Source organism: Siniperca chuatsi, linkage group LG17 (assembly GCF_020085105.1).
Source record: "Siniperca chuatsi isolate FFG_IHB_CAS linkage group LG17, ASM2008510v1, whole genome shotgun sequence".
Classification (NCBI taxonomy): domain Eukaryota; kingdom Metazoa; phylum Chordata; class Actinopteri; order Centrarchiformes; family Sinipercidae; genus Siniperca; species Siniperca chuatsi.
In genome coordinates this window covers 14601662-14620409 of record NC_058058.1, presented here as the reverse complement: position 1 = coordinate 14620409, position 18748 = coordinate 14601662, and the positions used below count along the sequence as shown (strand labels likewise).

Here is an 18748-nt window from a genome sequence, read left to right as displayed (position 1 = left end):
GTTTATACATACGCACATGGGGACATCCAAGACAAACAGAGTCACTGCATCTGAGTATGGTTACTCGATCTGCACTGTGCCTGTATGGTGTTTACAAAAACAAGCCTTCTGCAGCAGGGAGGCTGGTTTTTATAAAAGACTCATATAGAAAAGGGAACTCTTGAAGTCTGCTGACTCAGCAAATGTCTTTTGGCGTGGAGAACAGCAGGTGACTCAGTTATACAATGTTTCAGAAAGGAACATGGTCTCCGAAGAAACCAAAGTCAGCCTATGTAACTTTTGCTAAAAACAGGACACTGTATGATCTGTTGTTGCAGTTTTGTTTGTCAAAGAAAAACATTTTAACAAAAAACATTGTAAATGCTAAAATGTAGTAGCACAAAAAGAGAAGAGTCAGAAAATCAGCAAACTGAAACAGTGAAGTTAGTTACACAGCAATATATAGCCTACAAGTATCCAAAGTTACCATCATAAGCTACTGGTCATATCAGACCAAGTAAGGCTGTAGCAACAAAACCTCTGAGTGTATTGAATTGAGAAATTATGCATTTTATTGACTGTGAATTTTAATTTTGTATGCGGAAGACTGTGTTATTTCTTCTTTCATAAATTACATAGTGTAGCTTCCAGGGACTCAGGACTCAAGAGAACTTTATTGTTGTCCACATATAAGTACACAGTAGAGATGAAATTTCGTTTCTCTAGGGCCAACGGTGCTACATTTAATATGGAAGCAGTACAAGGCAGTCAACATAAAGTAGCTACCAAGACAAAACAAAATGAGTGCAAAGACAAGACAAAAACAGTGTAAACGTTCAGCGCAAGAAGGGTGAAATAGTGAATAGATGAATCAGAACAAGGCTGGCTGTTGGCCCAAATTGGCACATGCAAAAATAAATAAATAAACAAGAATCTATGCTAAAAGAGTTTTGGGTAAAAGTTTGGAGAAACGTCCTTCTCTGTTTCATGAAGGCTACAAGGCACACCAATTAGCAGCTATGACATAAAGGCCAGCACTTTTGAAATATGCCATCATCACTGAACTTCCAATGATCTTCTCTTCCCAGTGATCAACGGGTTTGGGAGGAGTCACACCGGTGGGAAAGCCCTGCCTAACAGGAGTCGCCCCGCTCCTTCCTCATTCACCCGCTGCCCTGTGCCGTAGAGGCGGCAGCTCTGGAGGTTCACACACCGCCCAGTGAAGCGCTCAGCCCGGGCCTGGAATCCGTGTTAGCCTCGCCTGTCTTCGCTGGTCGGCACTGGAAGGTGCACACCGGGGGTTTGGGTGGAGTTCTTGCCCGATCTGAGGAATGTGAGGAAGGAGACGCACATCGGCGGTTTACCCGGGAGGAGCGATACCAGTCGGTACGAAGCTAAGAGAAGTTCTGCATCAAAGTTGGAGGTACTGAGTGGAAATATAGGCGAAGTGCAAACTGGCACAAAAGAACCATTTGTGCAGAGGCTCAGTTCTATTCATTCCTGTTTTTATTAACTTTTATATGTATCCCATTATGTACTCTATGTCCCATGCTCTATTATTATCTATTCTATCCTGTTTTATTCTATTGTAACGGTATCTTCCTGGTTTATATATCCTAACTGTATCCTAGTTATGTCTATTCTATTCATTACTCCATTAATGTGGGTGGAATACAAAAAGTGAAATGCTGGTTACTTTTCCTCACCAGCTGCCTGAAGTTTATAGAGGATTAAGTCATCCAGGTAGCTGCTGTGCATTGCGAAACCTGAACAGTATTGTTATTATAGTATAAGCACACAGAAGGCTCTGCAGTTGGGTGGCACCGACAAACTGTGCTGCTCTCTCTGCAATCCTTTGAAGACATTCAAGAATGAGAAAATAGCTACTTCTTTTTCAGACTGTATAGAGCTTTGTCTGTATTGTACTGTAGAGAACTATAAATAATGCTTTAAAAGGCAAGCACGTCTAATGCCTAGGTTGCACAATGCTATGCATGCATTGCAGGCCATGTCATTAGGCCAACTTGAGATCCCTCTAATTTAAAGATAAATGGTGAGATAATACAAGGTCTTTGTTTTCTAATCATACAGCCTTGTCTGTTGAGCAAGGAAGACACATACCTCATTCTACATCCCCTGATCTATAGGCTCTGATAGTATTGCAGACACACACACACACACAGATCAATTTGCTTTGCAGCTTTGGCCCAAACAAGCAGCATATTGATTTAAACCTTCAACCTTCACAGGCTTTGACCTCGATTAATTCAAAGTGAGTCACTGGGAAGGAATAGTCCAACATGTGGTTGTAATTTGAGGGGAAAAAGTGAGTAGTGCCAGCTTTTTTGTCTGTGCTTTTATGCTTCTATTATAGATTTCATCTTGTCACACTAGCCATATGGCCGAGGCTGCATTCATAGCTTTGTTTGCATTGTATGTGTTACAAGGGGTCATTGTCTACTTGTATAGGTGTTGTAATTCATGTATGAGCAATATTGTGCTGTTAGGGGAGAGAAAGAGCAAAGTAGAAACATTTTTATGCTTTTATTGTTGGGTTTTCCACTCGAGATGACCGCAGACATTAAGGCAGTTGGAACAGATGACGAGGACCTCAGAGGACCTGTTTTTCTAGCAGTGCTGCTGTGTAAAACACATTTAGAAAAAGGGAGGATAGGTGCCACCATGTGTTCTCACACAAGTTTACATTCACCTGACCTTCAGCTGTCTTTGTTGTGGCATTCAACAGTCCAGCTGACGTGTGATGATGTACAGAGAGACAAGTCGTGCTCTGTTGGCTCTTATCTCTGTTTGTGTGTGTTAATCTGACAAAGTGGCACTGAAAGGTCCTGACAGGAGCATCAGAAGATTATTGACTCATCCCTCCAAACCTGTTTTCAGGTATTGTTTTCTCACTCGATTCACACAGAATTATCACACAAAATGAATCGACCAGAGAGGTATGCCGGATCAATCATAGTGTTTGTTTAGTGAGGCACGTTCAGATGCATGTCTGACAGAAAACAGAAAGCGAGTGAAAATATTTTTTGCGAGTTTTTGCGTGATAGTTTGTGTCTCCTCTGGCTTATTTCTCTGATTCACATGCTGAGACAGATACATTTTTTCCATCCCTCAGCTCTTCACTTACTCTTTCTCTCCCTCCTCTCGTGGCAATGTTCATGCAGGAATGCAGAGAATGAGCCATTTACATGCTTAGTGAGCAAACATTGGACACATCTGAATATTGGGTTTATCAGCCTTGAGGAGCTGCAGTCGGTTGCCGCTTGCCTACCCTGTGGTGGTTTAGTGTTTCAAACTGGCTTTGTTAATGGTGAATTTAGGGCAGGCTCGTCCTCGTGTGGGCAACAGAAAGCTTTATAACTAAAGGAGGAATAGAGAGAGAGAAAGATCCCTATTATCATGTGTCACTCAGTTTGATGCTTGGTGCGGTTGCTATAACAACAAACAAAGCAGCAGCATTTGTTTGAATATCCTGCCATGTCAGCCAGGTGAGGTGTAGAAAGTCAGCCATGCTTCTTATGTTGTGTTATTCTTCTGTTGCTTCATTCTGCAGAGACCCAGAGGCCGGTGTGTGAATAAGAACGCCCTGGGCTCTCTTTAGTGATTCTGTGCTCTTGAGTCACCCTCTTAGCTCATCATCACCTCAGGGTCGATTTGCACAGGTTCACCGTGTTCCTCTAAGGTGGAGTGTTGTAATCATCAACAATTTTGATTATCAGTCAATTTTTCAAGTAAAAAAAAACTGAACATTACAAACTTCCAGTTCCTCAGTTGTGACAATTGCTTACAAGCAACTTAAAGACGTCACCTTGAGCTCTGGGAAACTGTGATGGGCAATCTTTGCTATTTTCTGACATTTTATTGGGGTAAACAATTAATGAAAGATTATTTGATAATTGTTAAGTTAGCCTTCTTTATTTTTTGCAACTGAAAGACAATAACAGCAGTACTAACTATTTCATAATTTGAAAACACTGTTGTTTTGGCTGTTGTTGTGTTGCCACACATGGTAGATAGCTTTTCTGAGGTTTAGACTTTATGACGAGCACAGGCAGGTGCGCATCTCTCAGTTCATGGCTGTTATCACAAGTCCTCAGGTATGCACTTTACTGCTGCCTCAGCACAATTCACTTGTATACACATCAAGCCCAGGCTGCTAGATTTCTTTAAAATAAATAAAAAAACAGATCAAAGTACTTCCATTCTTCCATTTTAGAAACTTTGCAGGAGTAAAATGATTCCATGCAAGTCATATGCATGCCTAACATGCCTCCCTGCCCACCATGGAACTTTTAAATGGCAACAGCACACCGCAAAGGCCTAATTTCTATGGCTAGAAAGGAGTAAGGAAACAGGATGTCAGCCATTTTGCCAGCAGATGAATCACCACAGAACAGCTTGTTGAAAGTTATCTGCAGGCTAGGCCAGACCGTGCTAGCCGGTGACTCACCAGGCCTCTGAGTAAACCAGGCTTCTCCCAGCGATTGCGGGTTAGGACTTGGGGCCTCTGCTATCACCACCGATCTCTCTGAAGTGTGTGTGCAAGTTTACAGAAAACACGTCACACGCACTTCTAAAGCAGGTGCAACCTTACAAAACACCTACTCACCCTCCCACTCAGACCCCAGGTCACACACACACACACACACCCTGAGCATGTACACAGACTGTCAATCAACCATAGTTCCTAAGACTGTACATTTCCATGGTGATAAATCCACACAGTCAAAAACACTTCCTGTTTTGACCACAAGCTGTAATGTGCAGAAGGAATCCATGTATACTCCTGAGATTTACTAAGTGTTTAACCAGCTTACTTTGTATACTTGAGCTGTTTAGTGGTTGTTAACCCACATTTCCACCATCAGACCATCAGATGGACCATCACCCGTCCAGTATGCAGCTGTCGGGACCACATTAAATATCAATGAGAGGGTGTTCTGGTTGGCTCAGTCAATGATGCATACCACATGACTGTGTTGTGGGTTGAAATCCAGCCTGGGACCTTTTGTCATATGTATTCATCCTCTTTCACTCTTCCTTCATCTAATGCCAAACAAAATCTTACAAGTGGCAGTGATTTTCTACTTTAGCTTTTGGATGCAGATACAGTAAACAACAAAATAATTAACAGATGCCAAATAATGATGGCAAAAGTGGACTGAACCAACTACTAGTTATTAGAGCTGAAACTAGAAGTTAATTAATCAGCAACTTGATAATCCACTAATCATTTAAGTCATTTTATAAGCAAAAATGCCCAACATTTCCTTTTTACAGCTTCTCATTTGTGAGGATTTGCTGCTTTTCTATTTTTGTATGTGATAGTTAACTGAATATCTTTAGGTTTTAAAGTGTTGGTCGAATAAAACGGACTATTTGATGACATCAACTTGGAGCTTTAAGGAAATTGTGAAATTGCATTTTTCACAGCTTCTGCCATTTTAAATACCATATGATTAATTGACTCATCGTGAAAATAATCTGCAGCTAATAATCTGAATCAATAAGGAAAATAACCGTCAGCTGCAGCCCTAATTATTATTATGTCCTTCCTTGTTGTGTTTTGTTGTCATAAAGTTTCTGTTTGTCTGGTTTAGTTGTCTTTGCCTTCCATCTATCCTGTTTCTATTGTCTCTTTTTGGCTTGGAGTGAGAGAATTGGTATTGGTATTGGAAGTGTCTAATGAATTGATTTATTCGCATATGGAATTATGTGAATAATGCTGAAGTTGTCTCTTTCGGTCTTTGGATCTGAGAAGTGAATCCTAACCTTCTCCCCCCGTTCTTTCTCATTTAAACAACTGCACATTCACAAATTGTTATGTAACAATGTTCCTTTCACTACCTTTAATTAAGTTTAAGTCAGTTCAAGTCATGGCATATAGCTAATAGTTTACTGATCGTGCTCTCCTAAATCAGTTTGTGTGTTATGACTGACAGATTTTTCAGGATGAGGTCCGAGTAGCAACACGAAGCAAAACGCGCCAGCGTGAAACATTTGCTGAGCTGAGATATGAGAGAACCTGTCTATACACCTCTACATGCCTTTCCCACCTCTTCCTTACACCTCCCTTTTTCTCTCACTTGACTTTCTTTTTTCTTACTCACACTGTAGTAATTCTTACTCCAAATCCTGTTGTTTTTATTTGTTCATACCTTTTATGTACAGTTTTCTCACAAGCCAGATTGAATTTCAGTTAATCATTAGGTAGAAGGCTATTTCGTTGCTGAATACTACTCTGACGTTATGTCAAACTTAAGCAGGGTGTGCGATGCCATAAATGAGAACGAAGTCATGTTAGCTTTTAATCACAGACCAACCATAAAAATGGAGTCTACAGTGAACTACAGAAGACAATAAAATATGATAAGATGCCCCAGATGATGCATTGTACAATGAGTAATGACAAAAAACTACAGATATTTTGCTCAAGTAAGTTGTAAATGTGACAATATTTGACAATATTTGTATTGTCAAACATCAACCCCGCATTAAAATACATCAAACACAAATTAATAATAATCTTTCTCTCCTTGACTACATTAATTTGCCTTGTAAACTTTGAAACATGGCCGCTGGAGATCTGTCACAAGTGTTAACGTCTGCTGGAGTATAAGCAGGTGGTATTTTGTGCCGGTAAAGGTGTGTTAATATGCAAGGTGTACGTTAAACGTACTGCACAGGCTTTGACTCGGAAACAATAGATGCTTTGTATAAGAGGTTATAGGTAATCTGTTTGCTTGTGCATCCGGACACAAAGCTTTCTTTCTCTCACCACCCTAAGGAACATTTAGTTGAATTATGAGAATTGTGTATCACAGATGGAGGAGCGGTTATTTATCTAGTTGCAACTACAAAATCAATGTGACTGAACACCTGAGAGTATTTAATTGTTTTGTATAGCTGCATGCTATTGTGTTTGCTCTGAGATTCTTAGAAACCTGTAATGATATTTCTCTAAAACACTAAAACAGGCTGTGCAGACGTCTGAATATATTAATAATAATAATAATGATAATAGTAATAATAAGCTGTTAATAATAACATTGCGCATCACATTTTTTAATTTACCAACATAATTTCTCTGTGGACTGACCTTTTCTTTCTTTGACTTTTCTCCACAGGTTCAAATTTCTCCTCTCACCCCTTAGCCCTGACTTTGACCCCACCCCTCTCAAACCATGGCACACAGATCTCAGAGTTCATCGATTGGCGATAACCCCCTCGACCCAAACTACCTAGCCCCACATTATCGTGAGGAGTACCGTCTAGCTATTGATGCTCTGATAGAAAATGACACCCAGGTAACACTGCAGTTTTATTTGTGTTTTTATATATCAAATTAGTATTTATTTAAAATACTCCAAAAAGACATATACATTGGGTTTCTGATGTAATTTGGTTGTGTCTCCTGTCACACCAGGGCTACTATGAGTTCCTCCAGACTGCAGATGTGGTCGATTTCCTGGCACAGCAGGAAATTGAATTTATCAAGTCCACAATCCAGGCTCCCAACCAGACCTTTAGCTTCCCAGAGCTGACTTACCATGAGGGAGGTCCAGAGGCTGATGGCTCCTCTGACACCTACTGGCCGATGCAGTCCGACGTCGCTGCCCCGGGGCTGGACCTGGGCTGGCCGCTGCCACAGCACAGCTTCATGGGGCCCACAGAGGTCACCACTCTGGTCAACCCCTCTGACCCAGACATGCCAAGCATCAAGGAGCAGGCCAGGAGACTCATCAAGAATGCATGCCAAGTAAGTAAAAGGGAGGGATAGGAAATGGGAGATGAGTTAAACTTGTATATCTGGTTTGCTTTCAACAGGTATGTTTGAGAAAGAAGGACATCTGAAGATGAGATCATAGCATTGCACGTTCATAAATTCACATTTATTCAGTGTGTACAACTACAAATATGCTACATGTGCAATATGTTTTTGTTTCTATGCACATATACTACTTTTTCATAGCTGATCTAAAAGTTAATGGGTGGGAAACACTATGATATAGTAAATTAACACACCAGTTATTACAAGAGTATCCTCCTTTTCTGTCTTATTGGTATGTACTGTATGTTATCTCTTCAAAAAAAGCAGATAAAGGCCTGCCAGTGACTAGTGTATGTGTGGGTTATGCTATCTCATTGTTACTTTGATCATACTTTTTATCTGCCATTGCCAACTTTGCCACCACTCCCTTTGAGATGAATTTCTTACTTGCTTGCCTTTGGCTAAATTAAAAATATAATTATCACCAACTGTACATACCAAATGTCACAAGCAGTCAAACCTGTTGGTGTGGTGGGCAGTTGCTGTCCCACAGGGCTGTTTCTTTTATTGTGACAAAATTTACAAGGGTGACTCTTGTGTGTTTAGGCATAAAGTAAGTCTCAACATGCACATAGAAGACAGACAGGTTCTAAGAGACAGGAGTCATTAATCTTTTTATACCATGTTTGTTATGTAAATTTAGTAGAAATACACCTACACTGTATTGCTGATACAGTGAGTGTAGTTAAATGCTCATTTTGCCTCAGTTATTTGGTTGAGAGGTTTGATTTAGTGTTCATTGTGGTGAGCACAATATTTACAATATTTTAATTCAATATTACATTTTTCATAGTATCTATAGTAAATAAATTAGTCTTAACATCCTACTTAATTTTCACACTTACAGGAGAAACCTTTACACAATGCTGTCAAAAATACCATAAACATGTACATTTTGTGTACAGTCCTTTTTTGAGAGCATAATGTTCTATGCTTTATCTTCTATTACTGATAAACCTGATGAACAGCTGCCATTGCCAAAGTTCCTTCAAATCATGTCAATGTTCAGAAGTTTTTTAAAGGTTATTTTAAATCACCTATTGAGTTAACTAACAGAAACATCCATCCATCCATCCATCTTCTTCCGCTTATCCGGGGCCGGGTCACGGGGGCAGCAGTCTAAGCAGGGACTCCCAGACTTCCTTCGCCCCAGACACTTCCTCCAGCTCCTCCGGGGGGATCCCGAGGCGTTCCCAGGCCAGCCGAGAGACATAGTCCCTCCAGCGTGTCCTGGGTCTTCCCCGGGCCGCCCCCGGTGGGACATGCCCAGAACACCTCCCGAGGGAGGCGTCCAGGAGGCATCCGGATCAGATGCCCTAGCCACCTCAGCTGGCTCCTCTCGGACGTGGAGGAGCAGCGGCTCTACTCGAGCTCCCCGTGTGACTGAGCTCCTCACCCTATCTCTAAAGGGCGCCCAGCCACTCGGCGGAGGAAGCCCATTTCGGCCGCTTGTATCCGCGATCTTGTCCTTTCGGTCACTACCCAAAGATCATGACCATAGGTGAGGCAGGGCGTAGATTGACCAGTAAATCGAGAGCTTTGTCTTTCGACTCAGCTCCTTCTTTACCACAACGGTCCGATACAGCGCCCGCATCACTGCAGGCGCTGCACCGATCCGCCTGTCAATCTCACGCTCCATCCGTCCCTCACTCGTGAACAAGACCCGAGATACTTAAACTCCTCCACTTGGGGCAAGGACTCCCCACCCACGCGAAGAGAGCAAACCACCTTTTTCCGGTCAAGAACCATGGCCTCAGATTTGGAAGAGCTGATTCTCATCCCAGCTGCTTCACACTCGGCTGCAAACCGTCCCAGTGCATGCTGCAGGTCCTGGTTTGAAGAAGCCATCAGAACGACATCATCTGCAAACAGCAGAGATGAGATCCTGTGGTTCCCAAACCGGACACCCTCCGGCCCCTGACTGCGCCTAGAAATTCTGTCCATATAAATTATGAACAGAACCGGTGACAAAGGGCAGCCCTGGCGGAGTCCAACATGCACCGGGAACAGGTCTGACTTACTGCCGGCAATGCGAACACAGCTCCTGCTCCGGTTATACAGGGACCGGACAGCCCTTAGCAAAGGCCCCGGACCCCATACTCCCAGAGCACTCCCCACAAAGCGCCCGGGGCACACGGTCATGCCTTCTCCAGATCCACAAAGCACATGTGGACTGGTTGGGCAAACTCCCATGAACCCTCGAGCACCCGATGGAGAGTATAGAGCTGGTCCAGTGTTCCACGACCGGGACGAAAACCACTCTGCTCCTCCTGAATCCGAGGTTCGACTATCGGACGAATTCTCCTCTCCAGTACCCTGGAATAGACCTTACCGGGGAGGCTGAGAAGTGTGATCCCTCTGTGATTGGAACACACCCTCCGGTCCCCCTTCTTATACAGAGGGACCACCACCCCGGTCTGCCAGTCCAGAGGCACTGTCCCAGACCGCCACGCGATGTTGCAGAGACGTGTCAGCCAAGACAGTCCCACAACATCCAGAGACTTAAGATACTCAGGGACGGATCTCATCCACCCCGAAGCCTTGCCACCAAGGAGCTTGCCAACAACCTCAGTGACTTCGGCCAGGGTGATGGATGAGTCCGCCTCCGGTCCCCAGCCTCCGCTTCCTCTTCGGAAGGCGTGACAGCGGGATTGAGGAGATCCTCAAAGTATTCCTTCCACCGTCCGACAACATCCCCAGTCGAGGTCAACAGCTCTCCACCCGCACCGTACAAGGTGTTGGTGAAGAACTGCTTCCCCCTCCTGAGCCGTCGGACGGTTTGCCAGAATTTCTTTGAGGCCGACCGATAGTCCTCCTCCATGGCCTCTCCGAACCTCTCCCAGTCCTGAGTTTTTGCCTCTGTGACCGCACGGGCTGCAGCACGCTTAGCCTGCCGGTACCTGTCAGCTGCCTCGGGAGTCCCACGAGCCAACAAGGCCCGATAGGACTCCTTCTTCAGCCTGACGGCATCCCTTACTTCCGGCGTCCACCACCGTGTTCGGGATTGCCGCCGCGACAGGCACCAGAAACCTTGCGACCACAGCTACGAGCCGCCGCGATCGACAATGGAGGTGGAAAACATGGTCCACTCGGACTCAATGTCCCCAACCTCCCCGGGATCTGGGAGAAGCTCTCCGGAGGTGTGAGTTGTAGACCCTGCTGACAGAGGGCTCCGCCAGACGTTCCCAGCAGACCCTCACGATACGCTTGGGCCTGCCAAGTCTGTCCGGCTTCCTCCCCGCCAGCGGATCCAACTCACCACCAGGTGGTGATCGGTTGACAGCTCCGCCCCTCTCTTCACCCGAGTGTCCAAGACACGCGGCGGAGGTCAGATGATACGACAACAAAGTCGATCACATCGACCTCCGGCCTAGGTGTCCTGGTGTCACGTGCACTGATGGACACCCTTGTGCTTGAACATGGTGTTAGTTATGGACAAACTGTAACTAGCACAGAAGTCCAACAACTGAACACCGCCGGGTTCAGATCAGGGGCCGTTCCATCCGATTACCCCTCTCCAGGTGTCACTGTCGTTGCCCACGTGGGCATTGAAGTCCCCAGTAGAACAACGGAGTCCCGGGTGGTGCACTATCTAGTACCTCCCAGGGACTCCAAGAAGGCCTGGTACTCTGCACTGCTGTTCGGCCCGTAGGCCGCCACAACGGTGAGAGACCTGTCCCCACCCGGAGGCGGAGGGACGCGACCCTCTCGTTCACTGGGGTAAACTCCAACACGTGACGGCTGAGCTGTGGGGCTATGAGCAGGCCCACACCAGCCCGCCGCCTCTCCCGCCCGGCAACGCCAGAGAAATGGAGCGACCAGCCCCTCTCGAGGAGACGGGTTCCAGAGCCCAGGCTGTGCGTGGAGGCGAGGCCGACTATATCTAGCCGGTAACGCTCAACCTCCCGCACAAGCTCAGGCTCCCTTCCCCAGCGAAGTGACATTCCATGTCCCTAGAGCCAGTTTCTGTGTCCGGAGATCTGGTCGCGAAGCCCCTGCCTTCGACTGCCGCCCAGATCTCTGCACCGCCCCTACGGATCCTCCCCTGCGGGTGGTGGGTCCACGGGAGGGCGGCCCCACGTCGCTCCTTCGGGCTGTGCCCGGCCGGGCCCCGTGGGGAAAGGCCCGGCCACCAGGCGCTCGCCGTCGGGCACCCACCCCAGGCCTGGCTCCAGGGTGGGGCCCGGTAGCGCCAATCCGGCGCGTAACTGGCCTTGATTTTAAATACTCCATAAGGGTCTTCTGAACCGCTCTTGGTCTGACCCGTCACCCTGGACCTGTTTGCCATGGGTGACCCTACCAGGGGCATACAGCCCCAGGCAACATAGCTCCCAGGGTCATTCGGGTACTCAAACCCCTCCACCACGTTAAGGTGGCGGTTCAAGGAGGGGCTAACAGAAACAAGGCTACAAAATAATTATAAAACTAGACTAACAAATACCATATTATACTGACCAAACTTTGACTAGTTTTCTTGTGTTTTTCTCTTCTGTTCCAGGTTATTGCTGTGGTGATGGACAAGTTCACAGATGTTGATATTTTTGCTGACCTCTTGGATGCAGCAGCACGTCACGTTCCTGTTTACATTCTACTGGATGAGCTAGAAGTCCATCACTTTGTGTCTATGGTCATCAACTGTAAAGTCAACTTGGACCTAATTCCTGTGAGTTTGCCTTTTCATTACATTTGCTCAAAAGACTGGGCTAACTGTTGGCTATCCTGTGACATTTATCAGGTTATTTAATTACACATAATTTCCATTAAGGCCTGCACGTGTCCATAACATGATTGAAATTTTGTTTTACAGATGATGCGTGTCAGGACTGTGGCAGGAATAACTTATTATTCCCGGACGGGGAAATCATTTAAGGGGCAGGTGAAAGATCGCTTCCTACTGGCTGACTGCAGGGCAGTACTCAGTGGCAACTACAGGTGGATCATTTAATCGTGTTTATTATGAGTTTATTAAATTGCCAAGACTCCCTTGCCATTTATTCTGTAAATGCAAATACTTTAATTGCCTCCACTGTTCTTTCTTATTTTCTTATAGTTTCATGTGGTCCTTTGAAAAGATCCACCGCTGCATCGCCCACCTCTTCCTCGGGGAGCTGGTTGCCACCTTTGATGAAGAGTTTCGCATTCTCTTTGCTCAGTCAGAGCCTCTAATCATTGGCCCATCCAATGGAGCACTTGCTATCTCTGACACCAGCAGCACCAGCAGTTACTTCAGCAGCCAGTTAGGTTTGAAGAGGACCCAGTCTTTGCGTAATCCCATAGGTTACCGCAGGCAGCCTGAGATTCCCTCTGCCTTCCCCTATGGAGACTCTGATCGTAACCTTGCACTTCCTTTCCGGAGGAATGACCCATTTCGTCACACCATTGAACCTGGGGCAGGAATTACAATTGGGAAATATTCCCAGCAACAGTTTCGTCTGCAGCAGTCATTCCTGGAGCAGGGAAGGTCCATAGTTTCCAGGCAGATGGAGATGAGTTCGAGTGCCTTCAAGAGGCACAGCTATGCAGAGGGAACCCAGGAAAACTACACATCTTCAAGGCAATACATGAAGCACAGAGTCATGAATAATCTGGATGAGACAGACTTCCACAGGTAAGTAACCCTTTAATAATACCTACAACTGTTTGGAATCTAAAGTAATCAGAATCATCACATGTATCACCATCTTATGTGGAGCACATGTACACAAAACAATGTATTTATAATCAAACAAATGAAAACCACTGAATTTTCTTTACAGGGAGCAGACCCAAAGTAGCCATCACTACGCTGAAGGGCCTGGGCCAGGTTCTGGCCACGGACACTACAACAGACTTCAAGGTCGTCCTCCATACCTCTCCATTGACCAGTATTCAGACTCAAGCTATCGCTCAGATCTGGAGCCTCCACCCGTAAACTATGGCCGAGATTACTTTTCATCTGAGGACTTAAGAGGACCTGAGGGGAACCAGGCTCATCCATTAGCTGGGAGGTATGGAGGAGGTTCCTCCCATAAGAGGCCAACCATAGGTCAGGCGTATGCCTGTCAAAGCTCACCCACACAGCCCCACCCACCAGAGAAGAAACAGTTTCCCAAACAATCTGATCAAGAGCATGACCAAGATGAAGATGCTAGGCAAGGCCTGAGGAGTTGGAGAATCCATTCCTATCTTAGCGCTTATGAGGACGGTGGAGAAGAAGGTCTGACTCAACCTACAGGGCCTGATGCATTTGAAGATCCTCCACCATCTCAGCAGCCAACTGTCACTGAAAGTTCAGCTCCCCGCTTTGGAATAAAAGAGCCACAGAATGTTCCCCCCAAACCCAGACCAGATATCCTGAGACCACGCTTTGGAAAGCCCACCTTACCTGAGAGCAACAGTAAAGACTCTGCCTCAACAACAACCAAGGATCTGCTTCCGTCAGTCGAGAGGGAGGCAGCGAAGGAAAGGGAGAGAGAGCCAGGGAGGGGTGCAGCAAGGGAGGTGGGTGTAGATGTGGAGGTGAAAGAGGCTCCAGATCGCTTCCTGTCCAAACATGAATCATTCCATTCACGTGTTAACCCACTTCTTCAACGTAGCTCTCGTCTGCGTTCCTCGCTTATTTTCTCATCTTCCAAGGCAGAGATGCACAGTGGTAGCCTGGGCTTAAAACCAGCCACAGAGGAAGAAGAGCAGTTAGACTCTGTACGCACTTCCTCAATTGTGGCCCAAATCCTAGAGAAGAGGAGGTCATTTTCTCGTGAGCCTTTTGAGTGGAGAAAGAAGGCTGAGGAAAAAGATAAGGAGAAAGAAAGGGAGAAGGAGAAAGAGAAAGAAGAAAAAGAGCAAGATGAAAAGGAGATTCAATTTAAAGATGAGATTAAAGCAAAAGAGGAGCCACAGAACACTAACGAAGAGGTAAAGCCTACACCAATTGTCGAGACATCTGAAGTCACAACATCATCATCTCTGAACATGAATGACCCAGCCAATCGACTAGAGTATTTCAAAGACCTGGCTGCCAAAAGAAAAGCCTCAAAAATGGGGACAGAGTCATCGCTAAAATCCCCAGAGCCTGCTGAAAAAAAGCCAGACCTTTCTGATAAACTTCCCCTAAACACAGCGGCAACTCCAAAGGTCCGAACAGTCTCTGTTAGTTCAGCAGAATCTGAACCAAAGAAGCTAGACATCGCTGCAAAACTGGCAGAGCTCACTCGCAGACCTTCACTTAGTTCCTCAAAACCACCCATAATCTCTACCAAGCCTTCTGCGAGCTACCTGAGGCCTTCAGAGACAACTCAACCTCATAAAGAGGAGAATGCGTCAGAGGGCCAAAAGAAGGATATATTCAAGTCTCTAAAGCCCCTTCCTTCGCCTAAGATCTTCAAGAGGGACCCGCTGAAGCTCAAAGGACTGAATCCTCGTCGCGTGTCCTGTGGTGAGGAGACTCTGACCACAGACGCTACAGATGCAGAGAAGAGTGAAATGAAAAAGAACCGCTCTCATAGTTCTTCAACTCTGCCACGTGATGACTTTAAGGAAGGACTGCAAAAGGTTATGGGATCTAATACATCCATCAACACACTTGGTGAGGGAAAGGGTGAGGGTAAGACACTCGACTTCTTAAAGAAGCAGACTCAGAGGCTAAAGGGATTCCTGGGGCCCAAGGATAAAGAAAAGAAATCTTCAGGAGATGATAGGGGCATGAGCACGGTGATGGAGATCCCTGGAGATTCAAGCAAAAAGCTGAGTTCATCAGCTAAAGATACAGGATCTACCACTACCGACCAAACTACAGCCAATCACAAGACATCAACCAGCATATCGGGCCCATCTCGATACCAGGCCCCGGGCAGCTCTGTTCTGTACAGTAGCAACCTACGAGATGACACCAAAGTCATTCTAGAGCAGATCTCGGCCAACAGCCAGAAGAACCGACTGGAGCGAGAAGCGACAGGGGGGGACAGAGATAGTGACACCGGGGAGAAGGGGCTTGAGAGACAGAACTCCATAAAAAAGAATCGATTTCTGCGACCGCAGGGCAACATCCAGGAGCGGGAGGGATTGCTGAAGAGGATAGAGAGTTTGAGGAAGGAGAAGAAGGTCTACAGCCGCTTTGAGGTAGTCTATCACTGCAAGGATGATGTTTGCAGCTTGGATGGGAAAGAAATATGAATAAAAGCAAAAGTAGTGTTAGATGTAAACATCAAAAGTAGTAAAGACATGTATTACTGGAATCAGGGGTTTAGATTAAATTACATTACAAAAAGCCAGCTCTATAAAATATAAAGACCAAATCCTACATTGTTTGAGTTGATCAGATACAGCAGTATTCAGGACACTTGTGTGAGTAGTATACAGTACAATTATAAGAGTAAAGTGTGAGAAAACAATCTCTTTGCAACTTTCTGAGCTATAAAAATGATCAGATATGTTTAAATTCTTGTTTAAGTATTATGAAATTTTTGATTTTGAATTAAGAATTTGTTCAGTCAGTTTGAAAATGGAAATAAGTCTTTGAAGTGTACATAAACAATAATGTTTGGGAAAGTTTTAATGCTATTTTTTTTATACATGGTCCACATAATTACAGAAATAATGATGTTGTTTGTAACATTTAAAGTCATTTTTATTCCCAAACCATGACAGATTAATGTTTGACATAGTGTCTGCTTTTAAGCTGTGAAAATACATTTTGGTGGACAAGCTAATGTTCATTGCTTTATATATACACTGGAAGTCTAGTACAGCTTATTATTCTATTTTAATAGAACTGAATTTGGTTTTACCTTTGTTGATATACTGGTTAAATTTAAGTGTCATTAACATAAGCAGAACGCTGTACTTAGTACTGTCACCTGAAGACTCAGAATATTGACAGTAGAGAGGAGAAGGAGGGACAGATGAAAATGTTATTCACTGTTATCCCTGTTGTTCTGTTAACAGATGGGGAATAACCTGGGATAACGAAAGATGGAGGAGCGACCTTTTATATGGAAACTATTTATGCAAGATGATCAAAAAGACCCATTGTCCATGTGTGCCAACAACACTATCAAAGTACCTCTGTGTCTCCATGCTGCAGCCTTTCCTGGATTTTCACACAAAGTAATAAAACTTGAAAAGACATATATAAAAATGCTGAAAACAATCTAAAGTCACTGAGTTTGGAATGTGCCTGTTTGCCAAGACCTGGTACTACTTTTACCTTATATGGTAACTGAGAGAAAGAAGAGTGACTACTTGCATACTGGTTTCATGGGCTAATGTTTAACCAAACAGAAAAAGGTAGGGCAACTTACCTATAATTGAGCTTGTATGAACGTGACTGAGGGATAAGAGAAATACAGTACATATTGCACCCGAGGGAAAGAAAACATGCCAGCTATAAAACATGGCTGTATATGACTGCACATGTATAGTACCAGTGTTGTGTGTTTCTGCAAGTGTCTGTTTAGCTGGGACTTGTTTGAAACTGAATGGGAGAAAGTGTCCTTGTGGATTCACCGTGTGCCAATGACCCACCAAGGGCAAAACTAGAAGGACTATTATTAACCCAGACCAGAAAGCAAAGCTGAGAAACAGCTTAAGATGAACAGAATAAGATGCAGAATTGATGAAGGGTAAAAATGTAAGGGCAAGTCTGTGAGATTATAGAGAATAAAGAGTGAGACAAAATCTGAATCAGAAAGTGAGAAAATGTGTTTTCTAATGTCTAATCTAATGTTGAGGCAGCAGCAGTAGAGTTTCCATAGAAAGTAGAGCCTGTGGTGAACTTTACCCTCTCAACAGAGCGCTATGTACCTTTCTATTAAGGCGTGGACCCACTTCTCAGGGTTGAAGCTATCAAATAACCATTCAGAGAGGGGGCCTACAAGCTTTCACGGTTAGAGGAGAGGAGTAAAAAGAAATGTAAGTGTACAAGTCTTTGTCTTATGTAATGTAAATAAAAATGTAAAGCATTTACAGTTGCCCTGGCTCACTGTAACAAATAGAAATTTTTTACATGACTCAAAAATGTGCCGTTTCTTTCCTTACATGGACATTTAAATTAGTCAGGACCTCTAAAGGAAAGGAAGAGAAATGGATAGCTACATTTTGTAGTACTGGAGCAGGGCAATGCCTCCTTACATAAGTCACCTAACTTCAGAGACCTACGCCCTACGCAGACTCTTAACTCCTTTGTTGGTCTGTAAACCAAAGATTTAGTTATATGGTACAGTTCCCAGGCTGCTTGACAGCTCGGCTGGGCATAGAACAATTTAGTGTTTAGTGTGTTTTTGTACAGTACATCATCAGATTGGAAGATCTATTGCTATTTGGACACTTAAGGGGTTACAGTGTTTTCTATGCAGGGTTATATTGTACATATTTATATATAAAAAAAGGGCTTTGTGATATTCTAAGTAACAAATTAGATTATGATCACCCTCACTGTACTATCAAAGTACCTTGTGTTTATTATTAATTAATATGCAAGTTTGTGGTCTTGGCTGTAAAAACTAATTGGCATTAATTAGGGGGAAATCAGTCAAACAGGGTCAATGTGTTCTTTTTTTTTTAAAAACCTGAGATAGTATTATGCTGTATTTGAAATACTTAAAGTCTTCTATTAAATCTGTTTAAAACTGAAGTTGAATGTGGCTGTGTGCACATATATTAAGTACATGTGTATATTGTAGTGAATGGTTGTACTGTTTTCATTTATAGGCTCTTTAAGATTCATAAAATAAAACCCACTTGACAGTCTCACATCACTTTAACAACTTTATATTTTTAAATATATACCTTTATAGTATATCAAATTAACAAAGTACCATACAGGATACTACAGGATACTACTACTGGCATCTACCAATCTGAAAAACACCATTCACCAGTCACAGAATGTAAAATATTTCAGGTTTCATGAATACATCAAATGTGGCATAAATTCCAACAACA

At 44.1% G+C, this 18748-nt stretch overlaps 1 protein-coding gene across 2 annotated transcripts; it reads left to right on the top strand.

Moving 5' to 3' along the window:
* The first annotated feature begins 1112 nt into the window (after positions 1–1112).
* Positions 1113–18556, top strand: fam83hb (family with sequence similarity 83 member Hb). 2 transcript variants are annotated; one of them, XM_044170787.1, is made up of 8 exons: positions 1113–1365; positions 7125–7304; positions 7424–7756; positions 12327–12491; positions 12636–12760; positions 12879–13436; positions 13585–15925; positions 16751–18556. In XM_044170787.1, the coding sequence occupies exons 2-8, from the start codon at positions 7182–7184 to the stop codon at positions 16769–16771; spliced, it is 3666 nt and encodes a 1221-aa protein (XP_044026722.1). In that variant the 5' UTR covers positions 1113–1365; positions 7125–7181; the 3' UTR covers positions 16772–18556. The 2 variants fall into 2 exon arrangements, with proteins under 2 accessions (XP_044026722.1, XP_044026721.1); XM_044170786.1 differs by having other exon boundaries at positions 1114–1402.
* The last annotated feature ends 192 nt before the right edge of the window (positions 18557–18748 follow it).